The 21,932-nt window shown below is 37.1% G+C and overlaps 1 protein-coding gene across 1 annotated transcript in view; it reads left to right on the top strand.

Annotated features, from left to right (window-relative positions):
• The window catches only part of ANO3 (anoctamin 3), a 529,603-nt gene that overhangs the window by 404,202 nt on the left and 103,469 nt on the right, over window positions 1–21,932 (top strand). Inside the window, exons 9-12 of the mRNA XM_023550773.2 lie at window positions 9,283–9,414; window positions 13,087–13,193; window positions 15,984–16,039; window positions 17,349–17,470. Of these exons, the coding sequence (XP_023406541.1) occupies window positions 9,283–9,414; window positions 13,087–13,193; window positions 15,984–16,039; window positions 17,349–17,470 (417 nt within the window). The remainder of the gene's footprint in view (window positions 1–9,282; window positions 9,415–13,086; window positions 13,194–15,983; window positions 16,040–17,348; window positions 17,471–21,932) is intronic.

Here is a 21,932-nt window from a genome sequence, read left to right as displayed (position 1 = left end):
GTTAAATACCTTGCCCAATATAATAAGCTAGTAAGAGTCATAGTTGGAATTTAAATCCAGGCCTAACCACATTTCATCATCAGACTTTATTTTATTCATTCTCTCATAGAAGGTGTATGTGAAAAGCCCATACAGATATTATTGTTCATTTTCTGTTAACAAGATAAAAGATGATCTGAAAGTCATCCTTTAGTCTTATTTCTTAATAAAAAAAAAAAAAAAAGCAATTCACATTTATTTCTAGTATGTGTGTAGTTTTGTCAGAGATAGTATGTCCTGGGGTGCTTAGCCCATCACTATTTCCTAAGTGTAGTCATAATGGCTCGTTTCACTTGATCCTCCCAACCACCTAATAAAGAAGGGTAGATGGAATTACTTCCTCTCTTTAGAGATGAGCAACTCAAAGCTGAAAGATGCGAAATGATTGACTCAAGTTTAATGACTGACAGATACAATACTACAGTCCTCATCTCCTGACTCCTACTCCATTGCTTTTTCCCCATGCTAAGATTTAAAAAGATGGAGTGACTATATTTAATAAGCTTTATCTAATAAACATTTTTCAAAATATTGGTGCACTGTTTGCTGGGATATGGTGATATTTCAGAGGCTTTCTTTACAAAGACTAAAAGGAAACAGACCATCTCAGATATTTCTTATCATTTGTTTTAGGCTAGAAAGAATTGTTTTGATTCCCCCAAAACCAAAAATGGCGTAGCATCTAAACTTAGGTAGCAAAGGAAAGGTCTAGACTCTTTACATGTTGCATTCTTAGAATTTTATTCTTATTTCGAATCACATATGGAAACTCAGGTGTCATACTTGTTAAGTGCTGAGACTGCTATCAAAAGGTCAACAGTTCGAATCCACTAGCCGCTCCTTAGAAACTCTATGGGGCAGTTCTACTCTGTCCTATAGGCTTCCTATGAGTCGGAATCGACTCTATGGCAACAGGTATACAGGTATGGTATTTTTACCAGGATAAGTAGAATTGAATAAAATAATTCCTAAAACACAATATTGTTGTACTAACTTTTTTTTTAATTATTTTAAGTGAAGTTAGTCAAATAAATTTTGAGATGAGTTATAATATTTGTCTAGGAAAATATTCTGTCCTATTACTTAGAATTACCAATGCAGAAGAAGCCAAAAATTGCCCTGGATAGAACCTCATAAATAGTACTTAAATATTGGAGATTCTTTAGTAAACAGCTGTTATTACAGTAATTCAGAATTTAGGTTTTTCAGAATCAATATTTGTAGTCGATCTTTCTTTCTCTTGTTTTCTTTTCTGCTTTTGTGAAATAAATATGACCCCAATAAGTATATAACCGAAAACAGAGCTGGATTATAACTGTAATCTAAAGCTGGGTCCAAAATATCTTGACGTCAGATTTCCTGAAACAGTGTTCTAATGGCATATGTCTATTGTCTTTCTGCTAACTTATACTGAACCATTTACTCAAAGTGCAGTCCCCTGGATAGCAGTATCAGCGTCTCCTAGGAGCTAGTTAGAAATGCATAATCTGAGGCTCCATCAGGCCTACTGAATCAACATCTGCATTTTAACAGTATTTTTGAGTGATTCATAGGCATATTAAAGTCTGGAAAGTATAAAGGCTCTTTGCTTCAATTTGCCTTAATGTTAATGATCAATTTTAAAGTAAAACACCAATTCATAACTCTACAACAAGAGGAATATTGTTCTTTTTATTTTTCACTGGGGAAACTGAGGCAAGGAGAAGTTAAATAACTTGAACAGGATCACACAGCTAATACAGTAATGAGCTGTATTCAGACCCATTGTGTTTGCTTCTAAAACTGTTGCTGTTTCCACCACTGCTGTGGCTCCCAGGGTTCCTGAATAAGGGTTTCAAGTATCAACACTTTTACAGAGCTTCCTGAGTGCTTCTTATGGTGGGTTTGCCGATCATTCTAATATAAAAAGAACTTAAAAGCCTTAAGCAGAGAACTAAAACCAAGTGCAGAATATTTGGGAGTTGGTGCTTAGACAAACACACATTAAGAAACACTCAGCTTTATTTATGTCATTTGGAATACCATCTGCAGCTGCAAAATGTTCTTTAAAAATGATGACTCCTTCTACCAAAAGCCACCTATACATACAATGCACTTCCGATCCAAATTCCAATGTCATTTTTTAAGGTGATAGAGAAACAAATCACCAATTTCATACGGAAGGGAAAGAAGCCTCAGATAAGCAAAGCATTACTGAAAAAGAAGAAGAAAGTGGGAGGCCTCACTCTACCTGATTTCAGAACCTATTATACAGCCACAGTAGTCAAAACAGCCTGGTACTGGTACAACAGGCACATAGACCAATGGAACAGAATTGAGAACCCAGATATAAATCCATCCCCGTATGAGCAGCTGATATTTGACAAAGGCCCAGTGTCAGTCAATTGGGGAAAAGATAGTCTTTTTAACAAATGGTGCTGGCATAATTGGATATCCATTTGCAAAAGAATGAAACAGGACCCATACCTCACACCATGCACAAAAACTAACTCCAAATGGATCAAAGACCTAAACATAAAGACTAAAACGATAAAGATCATGGAAGAAAAAATAGGGACAACCCTAGGAGCCCTAATACAAGGCATAAACAGAATACAAAACATTACCAAAAATGACGAAGAGAAACCAGATAACTGGGAGCTCCTAAAAATCAAACACCTATGCTCATCTAAAGACTTCACCGAAAGAGTGAAAAGACCATCTACAGACTGGGAAAGAATTTTCAGCTATGACATCTCAGACCAGCGCCTGATCTCTAAAATCTACAAGATTCTGTCAAAACTCAACCACAAAAAGACAAACAACCCAATCAAGAAGTGGGCAAAGGATATGAACACACACTTCACTAAAGAAGATATTCAGGCAGCTAACAGATACATGAGAAAATGCTCTCGATCATTAGCCATTAGAGAAATGCAGATTAAAACTACGATGAGATTCCATCTCATGCCAACAAGGCTGGCATTAATCCAAAAAACACAAAATAATAAATGTTGGAGAGGCTGCGGAGAGATTGGAACTCTTATACACTGCTGGTGGGAATGTGAAATAGTACAACCACTTTGGAAATCTATCTGGCGTTATCTTAAACAGTTAGAAATAGAACTACCATACAACCCAGAAATCCCACTCCTCGGAATATACCGTAGAGAAACAAGAGCCTTCACACAAACAGATATATGCACACCCATGTTTATTGCAGCTCTGTTTACAATAGCAAAAAGCTGGAAGCAACCAAGATGTCCATCAATGGATGAATGGGTAAATAAATTGTGGTATATTCACACAATGGAATACTACGCATTGATAAAGAACAGTGACAAATCTGTCAAACATTTCATAACATGGAGGAACCTGGAAGGCGTTATGCTGAGCGAAATCAGTCAGAGGCAAAAGGACAAATATTGTATAAGACCACTATTATAAGATCTTGAGAAATAGTATAAACTGAGAAGAACACATACTTTTGTGGTTACGAGGCGGGGAGGGAGGGAGAGAGGGAGAGGGATTTTACTGATTAATTAGCAGATAAGAACTGCTTTAGGTGAAGGGAAGGACAACACTCAATACATGGAAGGTCAGCTCAATTGGACTGGACTGGACCAAAAGCAAAGAAGTTTCCAGGATAAACTGAATACTTCAAAGGTCAGCGGAGCAAGGGCGGGGGTTTGGGGACCATGGTTTAAGGCGACTTCTAAGTCAATTGGCAAAATAATTCTATTATGAAAACATTCTGCATCCCACTTTGAAATGTGGCATCTGGGGTCTTAAAAGCTAACAAGCGGCCATCTAAGATGCATCAATTGGTCTCAACCCACCTGGAGCAAAGGAGAATGAAGAACACCAAGGTCACACGACAACTAAAAGCCCAAGAGACAGAAGGGGCCACATGAACCAGAGACCTACATTATCCTGAGACCAGAAGAACTAGTTGGTGCCCGGCCACAATCGATGACTGCCCTGACAGGGAGCACAATAGAGAACCCCTGAGGGAGCAGGAGATCAGTGGGATGCAGACCCCAAATTCTCATAAAAAGATCATACTTAATGGTCTGGATGTGACTAGAGGAATCCCGGCGGTCATGGTCCCCAAAACTTCTGCTGGCACAGGACGGGAACCATCCCCGAAGACAATTCATCAGACATGAAAGGGACTGGACAGTGGGTGGGAGAGAGATGCTGATGAAGAGTGAGCTAATTATATCAGGTGGACACTTGAGACTCTGTTGGCATCTCCTGTCTGGGGGGGAGATGGGAGAATAGAGAGAGTTGGAGGCTGCCAAAGTTTTCACGAAAGGAGAGACTGGAAGGGCTGACTCATTAGGGGGAGAGCAAGTGGGAGTAAGGAGTAAGATGTATATTAACTTATATGTGACAGACTGACTTGATTTGTAAACGTTCACTTGGAGCTCAATAAAAGTTAATAAAAAAAAAATTGAAAATAACACTTTAAATCACTCAACTTCCCTGAGTCTTTTGAAACCCTGCATAAAAAAAAAAAAAAAAAAAAAAATGATGACTCTTAGGTGGGTCAGATGTGACGTGACATTCTAGGTAGTTAAGCAATTTCTGAATTCTGCAAATTAAACACACACCTCTGTTATTTATTTTCTAAATTATCAGCATGTTTTCTTTTCTTGGTTTGCGTTTCACAAATTCAATGTTATATTTCCTTAGCTCACTCCCAGTATTTTCCTGGGTTGCTGCAAACTTTATTGCTAGCTCTAAATAAATATCATTTAGTCACTAACCTGGAATATCCAAATGAGTTCATTTGGATGAAATGTTCAGAGTTTATCCTAGGCTTATGTTTGGTTTTGTTTGTTTTAGATTTCTGCAATCACAGAAAGCTTTTTGTCCCCTGTAAATTCTGAAGTATTATGGGGATCATTGACCCTTACCCGTCTTTTTTAGGGAAGTAGATCTCTTTTAATCACTGAGTTCCTATTTGGATAGAATTCAGAGCCCTATTTAAGGGTATGAATATGGTTTTAAAAATTTCCTCAAAAAAAAGAAAAAAGGATCCACCGTTTGTCCCAAGAAGTTGAAAAGGAAAACAAACAAAAAAAAAAAAAAGCAAAAAATAAAGACAACTGCATTAAAAAAAAAAAGAAAGAAAAATATTTTTGAGATGATTCCAAATATATGAAGGTTACCTTCTCTTTCTTTTCTCTTCTTACTTTCTTGACTATGTTGCAAAACTTTTGTCCTACAGAAGTGACAGGGATATAAAACTTTCCCAAAACAAAACAAAAAACCCATTGTCATCAAGTGTGTTTTGACTCATAGCAACCCTATACAACAGAGCAGAACTGCCCCATAGGGTTTCCAAGGAGCAACTGGTGGATTCCAACTGCCATTCTTTTTCCTGGAATTTATAAACTTTGCATATAAATCAAAGAAGTACTCAGCCCTGTTTATCCTTGCTGTTCCTTGTGAGAGTGTAAGAGTTAAGTTGTTCAGTTTTAAGGATAGGAGCATGAGCAATTGTCTTTGTGACAATTGGGTAAAACAGTTGAACTAATGTGGCTTCGACGACACGTTTAATGAGGACAAAAGTAAACTTACTAGTTAGAAAAAGTAATTGGTGGGCTTGGCTTTGTTTTGTTTGTTTTTTTACACGAGAATTCAGAAGTAACCCTTTTTATTTATTGAATCGACCGTTTGCTAATAATTCGAGATACTTGACATAGGAAACAGGAAATTATTATTTTATATGAAAGTTCTTTGAATTTGGATTTCAGACTTATAGATTATCACACTTTCATGATGATAAATTGCTTTTAGAACAATGGTTCTCAAATTTAAGTGTGCACACAAATAGTCTGGGAATCTTGTTAAAATGAAGATTTTGATTCAATAAATCCAGGGTTTGGGCTTGCACTAATGCAAACCAATCAAGCTCTCATGTGAAGCTGATGCAGCGGGTCCAGGTACCACTTTACGTAACAAGGTTTTAGATAGCCTTCTACCTGCAGTGTTTGTTAGTTGCCGTTGAGTTAGTACAGACTTATGGCAACCTTATGTGTAACAGAATGAAACACTGCGCCATCCTGTGCTATCTTCTGCTTACATTAGACTCAGATATTATTTAACATTAAGACATTTTATCATTAGCAGTCCATCAAAAAAAAAAAAAAAGCCAAAATAAATGGACATAGAAAATGTCTACCCAATTTGAGATTAGAGTGACCGTGCTATGTCCAGATATTCAAATATAACTGAATTTGTGGGTTCTCAATTGCAGATAAAGTTTGGTTTGGATAAGCACAATACCTAGCAAACAATTTAACCTAGATAAGTCATGGAACTAGATTAGTGGTCCTTATTCTAAAACAAAATGAAATAAGCTGCAGATGGTTTGAGTCAAATGGAATTTAATTAAACTAAATTGAATTGCATTGAATTATGACCTCGAAATCCCAGGTGTTTTGACTGCATGTAGTGGTCATTTCTGTTTTTATATGTAGTAAAAAATATAAATAACAAACATTTGCCATTCCATATTTTTCATTTGTACAATTCAATTACAAAAATCATGTTATGCAACTCTCACCAGTATCCATTGCCATATTTTCCATCCCCATAAACAGAAACTCAATGCTAAAACAAACAAACAAAAAACCCCTTGCCATCGAGTCGATTCTGACTCATAGCAACCCTATAGGACAGAGTAGAACTGCCCCATAGGGTTTCCAAGGAACTGCTGATTGATTCAAACTGCTGACCTTTTGGTTAGCAGCCTGAGCTCTTAATCACTGTGCCACCAGGGCCCCCATGTTATGCAACTATCACCAGCATCCGTTGTCATATTTTCCATCCCCATAAACAGAAACTTAGTGCTAGCTAATAAAAATTCCCCTCTTTCCCTTATTCTCCCACTTCTGGTAAGCACTGTTAAACTCTGATCTTTATAATTTTGCCTGTTCTGTTTTGTATTAGTGAAATCATACAATATTTCTCCTTTCTTGATTGATTTATTTCACTCAACATAATGTTTTTAAGGTTCATCCGTGTTGTGGCATGCGAGAAGACTTTGTTTATGAGACAGTAATATTCCATTGTATGTATATACCAGCCTGTTCAAATTGTTTCCAACTTTTGGCTATCGTGAATAGCACTGCAATGAACACTGCTGTACATGTGTGTGTTAGCATCTCTGCTTTCAAGTCTCTTGGTTATATACCTAAGAGTGGGATTGCTGGTTCATATGGAAGCTCTATTTTTAGCTTTTTGAGGAACTGCAATAAATGTTTTCTACAGCAGCTGTACCATTTTGCATTCCCACCAGCAATATTCTTTTCAGTCTCCACTTTTGTGGGGCCACATTGATCTTGATTAAAAAAATTTTTTTTGATTTTTTTTTAAAAATCAAAAGTAGATGTATATTTACATCTACGTTTGTATTTATATAGAAACATGCATACAAACCACCACTCATCTGGCAATTGTCATCCAGTGGTGGCTTCTGTGTTGCTGTGATGCTGGAAGCTATGCCACAGGTAGTTCATATACTAGCAGGGTCCCCGGTGGTGGAAAGATTTCAGCTGAGCTTCCAGACTAAGACAGACTAGGAAGAAGGACCTGGCAGTCTACTTCTGATAAAAACTGGCCAGTGAAAATCTTATGAATAGCAGCAGAACATTGTCTGATACAGTGTGGGAAGTTGAGCTCCTCAGGCTGGAAGGCACTCAAAATACAACTGGGGAAGAGCTGCCGTAGAGTCGCCTTTAATGACCTGATGGAGTCAAGCTTTTGGAACCTTCATTTGCTGATGTGGCATGACAGAAATGAGAAGAAAGAGTTGCAAACATCCATTAATAATTGGAATGTGGAATGTAAGTAGTATGAATCTAGAAAAATTGAAAGTCATCAAAAATGGAATGGAACACATAGAGATATATATCCTAGGCATTAGTGAGCTGAAATGGGCTGGTAGTGGCCATTTTAAATTGGACAGTCATATGGTATACTATGTATTGCATTGGGCAAATCTGATGCAAAGAGATTTCTGATTTCTTTAAAATGTTAAAAAGCAAAGATGTCACCTTGAAGACTGAGGTGTGCCTGACCCAAGCCATGGTGTTTTCAGTCACCTCATATGCATGCAAAATCTGGACAGTAAATAAGGAAGAGTGAAGAAGAATTGATGCCTTTGAATTGTGGCATTGGCGAAGAATATTGAATATACCATGGAGTGCCAGAAGAACAAACAAATCTGTCTTTGAAGATGTACAGCCAGAATGCTCCTTAGAAGTAAGGATGAGATTTCTTCTTACATACTCTGAACTTGTTATCAGGAGGGACCAGTCCCTGGAAAAGGACATCATTTTTGGTAAAGTACAGGGTTAGCAAAAAATAGAAGACCCTCAAGGAGATGTATTGACATAGTGACTGCAACAATGGACTCAAGGGTAACGATTATGAGGATGGCACAGGACTGGGCAGTGTTTCCTTCTGTTCTACATACGGTCTGTATGAAGTGGAATGGACTTGACAGCAACGAACAATAACAACAACAATCTGCTGTAAAAGACCTCTTTAAAGTGTTAAAAAGCAAAGATGTCACTTTGAGGACTAAGATGTCTCCGCCCCAATCCACGGCATTTTCAATCACCTCATATGCTTGTGAAAGCTGGACATTGTATAAGGAAGACTGAAGAAAATTGACACCTGTAAATTATGGTGTTGGTGAAGAATATTGAATATACTATGGACTGCCAGAAGAACGAATAGATCTGTCTTGGAAAAAGTACAGCCACGTTGACACAGTGGCAGCAATGATGGGTTCAAGCATAGCGAGGACTGTGAGAATGGCTCCGGACTGGTCGGTGTTTGATTCCTTTGTACACGGGGTGGCTATGAGTTGTAACCAACTTGACGGCACGTAACAGCAACAAGCTGCATACAAACACACACACAGATACACCAGTTTAATACATTTATCTTGCTGCCTTTATAGTGCTTAAACTTTTTTTTCTATTGCCATCCGTATATATGATACTTCTAAATATTTCCCACAAGGCTTTTCTCACAAGCATAGCATAGTTGCTCTGAAAAAGTTTAAGCAAGTACAGGATTTGGTTTGTTTTGTTATTTATTCATTTTGTGTGTGGACAGGAAGAATGTGCACGTGTGTATGTGTGTCTTTTTTGAAACTATTGTCTTTAAGGACTTACAGTCAAAGGTAGGCATGACTCGAATGTAAAATTAATCTAATTCTGAAATGTGACTTTGTTCCAGGATGAAAAAAAATTTGAAAAAAATCATGAAGTGGATGCCCCAAAACCCAATGGCTCTTGACAAGTCAGCTTTTCCGGATCTGGAGGAATCAGAATGCTATACTGGCCCCTTCAGCCGTGCCCGGATTCACCAGTGAGTTCCCATCTCTTTTCTCCCACCACCTGCTGTTGTACCTTTCATTACCTGGCGTTTCTTGGTAGAATAAAAATAACTGTGATGTTTCCATCCTTTAACAAGTCAGAAAATGTATCATATTAAAATTTACATGTGAAGAACATTAAATGACCACTATTAATTCTTCATCGGCTTTAAGATTTACAGACATTCAAGCCACAAATAATAAATTGTAAACCCATGGACTGATACTCTAGTTCCCAACTTTCCCAAGTTAATTACTTGGGTAGTAAGTCACCTAATTAAAATAATAATAATGACAATAGTAATAATAATAATAATTGTTATTAACTAACGTGTTTAAAGAATAGGTTATTCTAATTAATAAATTCTTATTATACTTATACCCATACTTTACCTGTTAATTAAACTGCTCATTTTAGTTTAAGCTTATGTAATTGATTCAAAAGATAAATCGGATTTTTTTGGAGGGATTTAGTGTATAATTTTTATCCACCTATTCACTTATTCATTCAACTACTCTTTATTGAGTTTCTGCATGAACCAGGTGCTGTGGCACAAGCTGAAGATATAAAGGGTATTATGGGAGAGTCCTTGCCTTCAGGGGTGCTCTCAGTCTAATGAACCTGACAAAAGTATAAATCAAAAGTTAAATACATAGAGTAAACATAAATATAACAAAACGCACAGTGTATTTACTACAGGGCTATAGCTGTAATATTGACTTGGCCCTATGCCTCTCTGGTTGGCCTATATTCTGTGAATATGAAGTTTTATTATGGGAAGCCTGGTGTTTAGAGGCAGGATGAAACAGAATTCTGGACCGCCAAACATGTTACAATCAGTGGGAAAGTCTGCCCTCCCAAATATCCTGTTTACTCGTAGCTTACTCTTAGAGGTGGATCCAGCTATAGGGAGGGAGGGAAGCAGTGTAGATCGAAATGACTGCCAGGTTTAGAAAAAGGCCACAGGTGAGTGGAATCTTCTTCAGCTTTCTACTGCAACTTTTTTAGGTCCTTTAAGTCTCTATGGACCACCAAATAAAAACATTCCGTCCTTTCTTTTTGAACCCAAGAAACCAGAGTGACCTTTAAGCAATATCAGTCGGATCATACAATGGTTTTGCTTAAAAGCCTTCCATGGCTTCCCATTTGTAGTTGTAAAATATTTCAAATTTCTTATCGTCTACTATGTGGACATGTATGCTGTGGTCCTTACCCATTACTGTTACCTCATCTTCCACCATTTTCCTCACCATTTACTGACTTATTCCGGCCTCAGATCTATGCCTCAAAAGCTCAAGCTTAGTCCCACTTCAGAGCCTTCACTCTTAGTCTTCTCTTTGTCTAACATATTCTTTCCCTAGATCTGTGCAGGGAATTCTCCTTCTTACCATTCCGCTCCCATTCAAACATCACCACCTTGTAGGTACCTTCCCTGAAAATGGCTGTCTATAGCCTTTTTGTCCTAATCATCCATTATGTTATTATACTGTTTCATTTTTTTAATAGTAATTATCTGAAATTATATTATTTGTTTACTTATGTGTCATCTCTTTCCTCCCACCATAATGTAACTTCATGAAAGAAGGACTGTAACTGCTAAGTAGATATTTGTTCAAGGAGTGCAAAATCAATGCGATGGTGAATAAAGCAGGTGGACATTCCATCTGATGCCTATAGTTAACAGGACAATGAGTTTGGTGCATCTGAATACAAAGATAAAAAGCATAATATCAGAATACCAAAGGAACCTACAATCTAATAAAATGGACAGGTATATAGATTACCGTAAAGCAGGGCAGAGTAAAATCAATGCATAAGAAAGACAATAAAAAACAAATCTCTTTTTGAACTTTTTTTTATTGTGCTTTAAGTGAAAGTTAGTTCAAGTCAGTTTCTCATACAAAAACTTATACACACATTGTTTTGTGACCCTAGATTCTCTCCCTACAGTGTGGCAGCGCGCTCCTTCTCTCCACCTTGTATTTCCTGTATCTATTCAACCAGCTCCTGTCGCTCTCTGCCTTCTTATCTCGCTTCCAGACAGGAGCTGCCCACATAGTCTCATGTGTCTGCACACTCCTCACCAGTATCATTTTATGTCTTATAGTCCAGTTGAATCTTCACCTGAAGAGTTGTCTTCGGGAACGGGTTTAGTTTTGGGCTAACAAAGAGTCAGCGGGCCGTGACCTCTGGGGTCCCTCCAGTCTTAGTCAGACCATTAAGTCTGGTCTTTTTGAATTTGAGGACTGTATCCCACTTTTCTCCTGCTCCATCAGGGATTCTCTGTTGTGTTCCCTGTCAGGGCAGTCATTGGTGGTAGCCAGGCAACATCTAGTTCTTCTGGTCTCAGGCTGTTGGAGTCTCTGGTTTATGTGGCCCTTTAAAATACACGTTTTTTAAAAAGAGAAGCCACATCCAGAAAGGAGGATCTGAGAAGGCTTTTTGAAGAAGGTAGCACTTTTCAGCAGGTAAAAATATGGAGAGAGTTAGAGAGAGGTGGGGGAACAGAGATAAGAAACAGGGCAAAATGAGGAGGAAAAGGATGGGATTTTAAAGTGATGATAGATTTTGCAATTTGATTAATTACTAGACACAGGCTGCCAGAGCTATGGGAATTAGGCTGAGGGGGTAGGGTGGAATGCCAGTGTGGAGGACTTGGAAGGAAAGTAAGAAATTTAATTATGCAAGTAATGGGAACTGCTGAGAGGTTTCAAATAGGGAAGTGTTCTAAGAATCCCAGCTGTGTTTTGAAAAACAGGTGGGAAATTGGATGGCCAGTTAGGCCACTCTTCTCATATCTAGACAAAAGACAAATAGACCCACAACAACAGGGGGTAGCACCAAAGCTGGAGAGAGGCAGTTCAGTTAGAAAAGTAATTGAATTTGGCAGCTGTTTGAATATGGAGAGTGAAGAAGAAGCAAAGATGATAAAAGACCTAATACTTCAGCACTAAGTGCCTAAGAAAATGGTGGTTTATCATTAACACAGATAAAGCAACTGGAATCAGGAACTGTCAGACTTTGAGTGAGATCCAGAACACTCATTTTTTGAAGCTTTTGGTATATATCAAAACGGACCCTTCATTTGCTCTTGGTATCCTCCTTCCAATCTTCGCATCTCGCATTCAAAAATTTCGCGTCGTCGTTCTCTATTATTCTTCTTAGGGTGGAGCAATATAGGGCATGAAGGGGAGAGAGGACTATCCCTCATTGCCAGGCCCTGAAAGCAAATAATCCCAATTGGAAAGGCGGTTAGGAGAGATGACTTAAATTTTTAATGTCTTTTTGGAACTACATTGCTTAAAAAAAGCTTAAGGCAGTACAAAATTTATGGAAACCAATATGCAATCTGTTCTCCCTTGTTCCATGCTAAACAAGAAATATGAGGACATTTAGACTTTCTTATAAGCTGAAAGAAGATATTAAAATGAATATTTGATAATGTCCTGTATTTTTTATGAGTGAGTTTTTTTTTTCTCCCCCTCTGTCAAGTGATTTTTTTTTTTTTTTAAAGAGGATGGTTTCTATTCTGATTTACTGTACTCTACATGCATGCATTAATTTTAATGGAGAAAAGAGTTGGATGATACACCCAGGAGGTTGTAACTGTTGTGAATTCTGTGTTCTGCCTTGGATACTAAAACCAATTCCTTCATCTTAACAGCTTCATAATAAACAATAAGGACACCTTCTTCAGCAATGCTACTCGAAGCAGAATAGTCTATCATGTGCTGCAGCGCACCAAATATGAAAATGGAATATCAAAAGTGGGTAAGAATATTAATTAATGTTTTAAAGATAATAGAATGTGCTGATGGTTATACCCAGAATTATTATTTTTAAAAACCGAAGCTTTGCCTTGATGCATTCAATATGAGAATATAACATGTTGAAGGCAAACTCTAAATGTTCTGTTCTGAAGCGCTTTAATAAAACTAAACCAAGCCAGACAAAAATAATTTGGCCATGTGTATCAAAATGTAAAATGTGCAAACACTTTGACAGAGAAATTTTACCTCTGGAAATTTCTCCTAAATAAATAATCAGATTTTTGAATAATAATATATGTAGAAATGTGATCCTTGTTGCTTTGTTTGTAACAGATTTTTTAATAGAAAAAAAAAAAGAAAAAACAGAAACACATTAAATCTACCTTTGGGGACTAATAATTAAGTTAGGCTATATCCATATACTGTATCCCTTAAGAAGTATGTGACATATTTTTTACTCATTTGTTATCACAAATGTATCAAGCCTCTCTTATATGCTTTATATTATACAAATTGTAGAATATAGACCCTTCATTTACGGAGGATGAAAATTAGTAACTTTCATTCTCTCCTTGTTGACTTCAAAAGATACCTACAATGCATTATTAAGTGAAAAAGGAAGGTCATAAAACTAAGTCTATTGTTATTCAAAAACAGAACAAAAAAATACTTAAACTATATATATATATATATATATATATATGAAACTTTATAGAGGTTATCTGCAGAAAGTGAACTGACAGCTAAATTTAAATGTGTAAATTTTTGTGTTTGGATATTTAACAATGAGCTACTACAAGTATAATACAAAAGGAAATTGAGATAGTTTCACCTAGAAAAACTAAACAAAATTGGAAAGTTTACATACAGCAGAGCAGAAAAAAACAAGTGACAAAGAGGTTGACCTTTTAATTGTAAGGTTGAAAAATACAAGGAGACTAAAGAGATCAAATATTAGTTATGTCCTAAAATTCTTGAAAATAAAAAGTTGACAGCCAATAGAAATATATTCCATTCCCTCCTGATTTACATTAATAATGAAACGTCTTATAAGTTAAATGAAAAGTGTTTCATGTCAGGTATTTTTTTCAAGTTGAACCTCAGACTTTGGTTCTCTTCTGATTAATCATACCATTGGTACCCAAAAACCTATTGCATCAATTCTGAGTCATAGTGACCCTATAGGACAGAGAACTGTCCCAAGGCTGTACATTTTTATAGAAGTAGCTTGCCACATCTTTCTCTCACTTAGTGGCTGGTGGGTTTGAACTGCTGACCTTTTGGTTAGAAGCCAAGTGGTAACCACAGTGCCACCAGACTCCTCCCATTAGTACAGAGCAGTAAAAACAGATAGTTTAGACTCTAAGGCTTACAAAAAAAAAAAAAAAAAAATCTAGTCAGAAATAGTCTAAACAAGAAATAAAAATAGAGAAATCCAGAATAGGAGCTAAAAATTATAATTTTTTATATAAAGTGTCTAATTTATAGCACTATGTACTTATGTAGTCTTTAAAAATAAATATGACATTTTAATGATTATAAAATTATCATACCCTTTGTAGAAAATAAACACAGAAAAGTATAGAAATTTAAAAATTACCCCTAATTTCAATTATCACTGTTAAAAATTTATATCAACGAGTTAGAATCATGCAGTATTTACAATTTATCTTGTTATTTTTTAAGTTGGCATTATGAGTATATTGTCAAGCTCTTCAGTACTGCTTGAAAATATTATTCTTAAAAAAAAAAAAAAAAGCCCGGTGCCATCAAGTTGATTGTGACACATAGGGACCCTATAGGATAGAGTAGACTGTTCCATAGGGTTTCCAAGGAGCAGATGGTGGATTTGACCTGCTGATCTTTTGGTAAGCAGCTAAGCTGTTAACCACTGCACCTTACAACCATTCATCAAATCACAATTTATTAAATACCTAATATAAATGATCGTACCATAATATATTTGATTCCCCAATTCTGGGTGTTCAATTTTTCCAATTCCTCACTAACATAAATAATATTGCAACAAAAATTAGTCTCCAAGGAGGTTTTCCCAATTTTTGTTCTCATTAAACCTATATGAAGAGTATTTGTTCCACTATACCCTCACTGAGTTGGAGGGGCTTTTAAGAAAGTGTCTAATATCGCTGTATATCTTTGACTCAGTATTTAAAAAATAAATAAAGATTCCTCAATGCTAATGTATTTTTTTCCTGGAGCCCCAGTTGCCCAATGGTTAAGAGCTCAGGCTGCTAACCAAAAGGTTGGCAATTTGAATCCACCAGCCTCTCCTTGAAAATCCTATGGGGCAGTTCTGTTCTATCCTATAGAACAGCTATGAGTAGGAATTGACTGACGGCAACCAGATTTTTTTTTTTTTTTTGGGTTTTAATATCTTCTTGAGATATTTTTTTGAGGTGTGGAATTTCCATGCTTCTTTGACCAAATTTTGTTGTTTTGAGGACAAAAAAAAAGGTTACTTCAGGCTGATTGAATCCCAAATAAATATTAAAATATGCCACATTTCATGATACAGCAGACTGAAACCATATGTTTGCATTTTACCACTCTTCATTTACTAATGCTATAAGGACACACGTAGACTCTTAGCTTCAGTCTCTTTCCCAGCCTCATGTCCTCATGGGCAGTGTGGCTAGTGTGGCTGGCTATCAAAGTCATTTGGGTTATTTTAAAATTTTAAGTTAATTATGTCTCAAATACCTTTATGTTGCTTCAGATGAAAATCCTTATTCAAACTGACTCGCGTACTGTTCTTTTCTTCTCTTTCCAGGTATCTGTAAACTTATAAACAATGGTGCATATGAAGCAGCGTTTCCCCCACATGAGGTAACTTTGAAATACCATTAAAACAGTACCATTTCTAACAAGAAAAGTTTCTTGTGCTCATTGCTCGATACCATTTTTTATTTGAATCTGGCTGCCTTTGCTCAGGAGTTTGGTCAGTGTGTGGGCCTGAACCTTTCTGAGACCCCCATTAGAATCGTAAGGCAGCACAGTAGCTGATCTGCCCCTGAACCCTTCTGCCATTTGTCCTTGTTGCCCCAGCAGATCAGGAAGGAATCCCAGCCTCAGAGGGAACTCTTAGACCTGGCTTAGGTACTCTGCAATGACCCCAGTTAGGGGAAGAGAGGCTGGCAGCTTCCTGTGCTTCTGCACAGAGCTCCATGCTTGATCCAGCTTGGGATCCTCACCACGCACAAACAGGGCAGGTGCTAGGTTGGTGCCTACTACTTCGTGTTGCTTGAAAATTTAAAACACACAAGACACAACAAAAAAACCTACAGCCCATTACCTAATTGATCTTTGCCAGATTACTGCCTCTATAACCAGCTGTGGTAGGCTCTTCCTGTTGAGTTATGAATGACATTTGAATCCGTTTTAACTGTCCCCCTCCCCCCAACACACACTGAATTCTTGACTTCTTTCTTTAAGGCAGCTTTACATTTCAAAAAAAATGGGGTCTTTAGAGGCCCTCACTTTGGAAGTCTCAAAAACTATCACTCTTAAAAAAATAAAATAAAAAACTATCACTCTTCTATTTATAAAATTAAATTTGGGAACTCTTAGGAGTTCACAGACTAGAATAACTAATAATAGATAAAATAAATTGAACACTTCCTGTCTGACCTAAACGAAATTTTTTATGTGGGTTATCTCACTTAATTTTTGCCACAACCCTTTCAGATAGACAATAATATTACCTTCATTTTGTGTATAGGTAGATGGATATAAAGTGAGGTTAAGTATCAAAGGTAGGTTTTGAGCCTATGAAACCAGACTCCAGCACTTATATTTATTATGGTGTACATATTTAAAGGAATGGTAATAATCATAATAGCCCATACATTAGTTTGTTTCATGTGCCAGGCCCTGTATATGTATTTTCTCATTGGTTTAGAAAATGTAATTTAAGAAAGGATTTTAAGGAACTATCAGAATATTTCTAATAAACAAAGATATATAAGGTCATTTACTACGTCACTCCATTGATGAGCTTAACATTATAATTTCTGAAACTTGAAATATGTTTTAAATTGTTCCTTAAAGGAAAGAAAAAAAAAAAAAAGCAATTCTGATTTAGTCCAAATTTTACTAAAAGAATGGATACAATTTATTTTTTATTTGTCTGTTTCAGGGAGCCTACAAGAGTAGACAGCCCATCAAAACCCATGGACCTCAGAATAACAGACATCTATTGTATGAGCGCTGGGCACGCTGGGGAATGTGGTACAAGCATCAGCCCCTGGATTTAATCAGGTACTGCAAATGGATTGAGAATGGAAGACAGACTATGCTGTTTTGTCGACATTTTTTTTTTTTAAACACTTTCATTTACCCACCAAACATTGGTGCAGGATACAATCAAGAAAAAAAGAAACCACTATAGGTTCTTCCAGATAAAGAACTTAATGCAGAGATTTGGTTACACAGGTAATGGGGGAGCTGAGAAATTAAGCAGAGGTAGTGAGGAAGACAGAGATTAACAACAGGTGAAAATTGTTAACATCTCTAAGGCTGTGGAGACAATGGGAAGAGTTAGCATTACCAGAGCTCAGTACCTGGGCCATTGGGCAGGAGCAATACCAACCATTGCTAGAGTTGCTTGCAGAGGAATGGCAGGGAGGGGAGCCATGGAGGTTACATCGCTATCGTGGGACATCCCTGAGGAAGAGTAAGAGAGTAGAAAAAGTTCCAGCTTCTCCCTTCTACCTACAAGTTTTCCAGTACTTGCTGGCCCAACTTAACCAGAAGCAATTTATAAGGGTACTGGGTAATCTATATTCCTGGTAAAACAAATCAAAACAAGGAAAAGGCAGAAAATGGATCTGAAAGCAAAGAAGAAAATCACCAACATAGCAGCTGTTCATATACTTTCAATAAAGATTTGTGGAGTCTCAACTCTATTTCAGGAAGTGTATTCTAATGAGTCGCTGCCTTCAATTTGACTAGTCTTGAAATACTGTTACATTCATGATTAATGATCTTTTAATTTGATGGGGGATAATTCTTTTTTTTTTAAATCAGGAAGCGTATATTAACTAGGAATTAGTCAGGTCCCAGGCTAGCTATAAATAGTTGTAGAATGAAAGAACAGGGGCCGTTCACTTTGTAAGTTAATGTAAGGTTGATATTTTAAAATTTTATGAAATATATATACCAAGGATAACTTATAACTGTGTCATTCAGTATCCCAGCAGGAAACTGATAGAATACTGAAAAGGTACTTGAAGAAAATTCAATAAAGGAACTATACATAGAAGTGTGAACATAGTCAAGAAAACTAGCAATTGATGATGAAGCACCCAGGGAGTAGCAGCAGCTGGAAGCTTTTATGACACTAGGCTTGAAGGGACAATGCAAGGGAGCAGTTAGGAGAACCTATCAAAAGCTATAACCATAGAAGAGGAGCTGCCTGATAGAAGCTAGGCCTTAGGAAGAAAACAGCTACTGCCAAACAATAGCCCAACAAGGAGGAATCTGGTGTAATAAATATAACCCAACATTTCTCTTCTCCCAACCTCTGATCTCCTGCTTGTATCTCCATTTGGCCCATAAAATTATCAAGAAGCCAGAAGAAGAAGGGAGCCTCTCTATAATAACGTCCATAGAGACGAGCCTCTTGGGGCATATAACTCACTGTCATCAAGTCAATTCTGACTCATAGTGACCCTATAGAACACAGTAGAACTGCCCCATATGGTTTCCAAGGAGCGGCTGGTGGATTTGTACTGTTGACCTTTTGGTTAGCAACCGAGCTCTCTTAGCAGAGAGGAAAAGGGTACAGACTTGATTGGGAGGTACAAAGGGTAAATACCAAGCACCATACCCTTAATTTCAAACATTAAGCACTTGAGTATATAGAGCATCAAGATGTTTTGATTCTGATTCAGTCAATTGCTTCAAATTCTCAGATGCTTATTTATGCAGGGGAAAGGGGTGTTATTTTATTATTTCTTTAGAGGTGTAGTAGTACCACAGTGAGAGGTGCTGCTTCACAAAATCATCTTTATTAGGAATTAAAGTTGAGTTTTCAAACAAGCATTTAGTGCTGCTTTAGGTAATTTCCTGGTGGCGTAGTGGTTAAGTCCTGTGGCTGCTAACCAAGAGGTTGGCAGTTCAAATCCACCAGGCACTCCTTGGAAACTCTATGGGGCACTTCTACTCTGCCCTATAGGGTCGCTATGAGTCAGAATCGACTCGATGGCAGTGGGTTTGGTTTTTTTGGTTTTTTAGGTAATTTCATCAAGTACTCTTTATTTTCAGTAAGCACAGTTATTTAGCTATTACCAATTATTTGACTGCTGACATAAAAGAGAAAATTTGCTAGTAAAAATTATACATTTTGTCTTCAAGAGGCCAAAGGAGGAAGGGTGAAGGGCCCACCCAAGATAAAGGTCATCAGAGAGTGTAGGTGGCATTTCAACATGGTCCCTAACCCAAAGAACTTGCTTGTTATCAAAATTGACATGTTGATGAGGCAGAAATACATATTAAACTATGCAACCTCGCACGTAGAATTTTTTACAAGGCCCAATTTTCTATAAGCAGCAAGAAGATTAAGTCTTAAAATCTGAGACTTTTTAATTATTTGGAGTCAATTTCATTATAAGACCACACAAGTTTGAGGATGAGGCTCCCTTATTGTGTTGCTTCTTATCTGTAACAAGAAAAGAGAACGTTTACCAGTTGGGTTTTTTACCTACGCTGGTCACAGAATGGAGACCCACGGGCAAAGCCTGTATTCTCTTCAGCTGAATAAGGTGATTCCTTAGCATTGGATTAAAAGTGAGGGGCTGTCAATTCAGTTTCTTTTTCATAAAGAACGATTTATGGACATGTATTTATATTTTTCTCCCATTTTTAACAATTAAGGCTAAGTTTATCACTAAGGCTTATTTCAGGTTCGAACAATTTTTCATAAAAAATGCTTGAAACTGGAATTAGCACAGTTTAAAAAAATCAACACAACAAAACCTGCTTAGCAAAGTAGTTGGGTGGCTTTCTAAAAAATGATTCATAAAAGACATAAAAGTGATTTAAATTAAGAAACAGAGTCACTAAATTAAAAAATTCTCTTTAATAAGTAGAATTCAACATTTGTTTGCTTAATTTTTTATAATAGAGGTTATTTCAGAAGGAGAATCCCATCATACAATGAAATGTTACATAGGACTCCAAGGTATAAAAGAACTAAATAAAAAAGAGCGTGTCTATGATTGAAGTTGGATTGTGAGCACCACCAATGGCAGTCCCCTATTTCTTCTTGTCCTGTTATGGCTTTGAGATACTTCTAGGGAGTACTTAGAGATCCTAGAAGATTGTGGAGGCCAGTGCTCTGGGTCAAGGGAATTTTCCTCATCTCTCTTTGCCTGGAACTAGCTTCTCCCTCTCCTAAAACATGCATATGAAACCTGCTTTGACTTAGGTGGTTATACGCCAGCCAAGTAATAATGCCTCTCCTCTTAACTTTCAATAATGTATAATTAAAAGTCTCATTATAATACTGTGTGCATAAGGAGGTCTGCCTGTGCAGTCCTCTGTCATGATTATTATAAAGGTATCCCTTTATATGTTAGCAACATGTACTAAAGACCCTGTTTCATCCCACAGAGGAGCACTCGTTTAAAGGAACGAATGTCTTTTTTGCAACACCTGCTAATAATAAGATTCAATCTCAAAGTAGAACATTATCATTGTATAAGAAATGAATAGACTATTAGTCTATGTTTCCTAGGAGAAATTAATGACAGGATAAAAGATTTAGATAAATGGTGCTTAACGAAAGATGACTCCAGGTCTCTACCTGGTAGAATACGCACAAATTTTAGTTGACGTAATACAGAGAATGAAGTAGAGAGAATCAAGTTTAGCAGGAAAAGCCTTGTTTAGGAAAAATGACAGGAGAATTTTCGTTCCAGCTAGAATCACTGCCCAGTGCCATATCCCCAAATGAACTATAAACAAAACACCAGTCTTTAAAACTATAGCTGCAACAAAATGGAGTGTTAAGTAACCATTATAGGAAATGAAGACAAAACAGCAGTAGAGAAATCAGGAAATTATTTCTAACCAGAGCTTTACAAACTGTATGACAGGTTGGATGCAGGCTAGTGGAAGAAAGGGCAATATCGTAGTCATTAGAACTGCCTCATTCATCTGCCATTTCCATGTAAATTATGTTTATAAGCATCCATTCTCTTAGCTTCCTTCAGTACTTCCCATGGTGAGTGGTAGTGAAATAAGATACAGGTTCACCTTAAAGCAGCTTACAATCTCAGGTGGAAGGAGAGGAATGGACAAGTGATGAATAATTATCATGAAGTATTTTATTATAAGTTAAGGACACTGAAGCATGGGTGAGGGTAACATGAGAGCAAGAGGAGAGATATCTAACACAGAGTTCTACCGGGAGTTGGGAAAGGCTTCCTGGAATAAGTGACATAAAGTTAAGGACAAATGCAATCAGACAGGGAAAGGGGATGAAATTAAGGATTCCAAACTGAGGAAACAGCATTAACCAGCGAAAATTTTTTGTGTTCTGGGAACTGCAGAGTTGAGTTCTGTAGGGGAAGATGTGACATAATTGTGCAGATTGTGTCAGGCATAACGGTTCCTGGCCAAGGCTGGAGATGAAGATTGTACTCTAACTTGCTTTCAGCATCCACTCAGACGGAAGACAATTTTCTAGTTAGCTCCATTAGCAGCAGTCCTGTGACGT

Source organism: Loxodonta africana, chromosome 7 (assembly GCF_030014295.1).
Source record: "Loxodonta africana isolate mLoxAfr1 chromosome 7, mLoxAfr1.hap2, whole genome shotgun sequence".
Lineage (NCBI taxonomy): Eukaryota > Metazoa > Chordata > Mammalia > Proboscidea > Elephantidae > Loxodonta > Loxodonta africana.
This window is presented reverse-complemented; position numbering and strand designations above follow the sequence as displayed.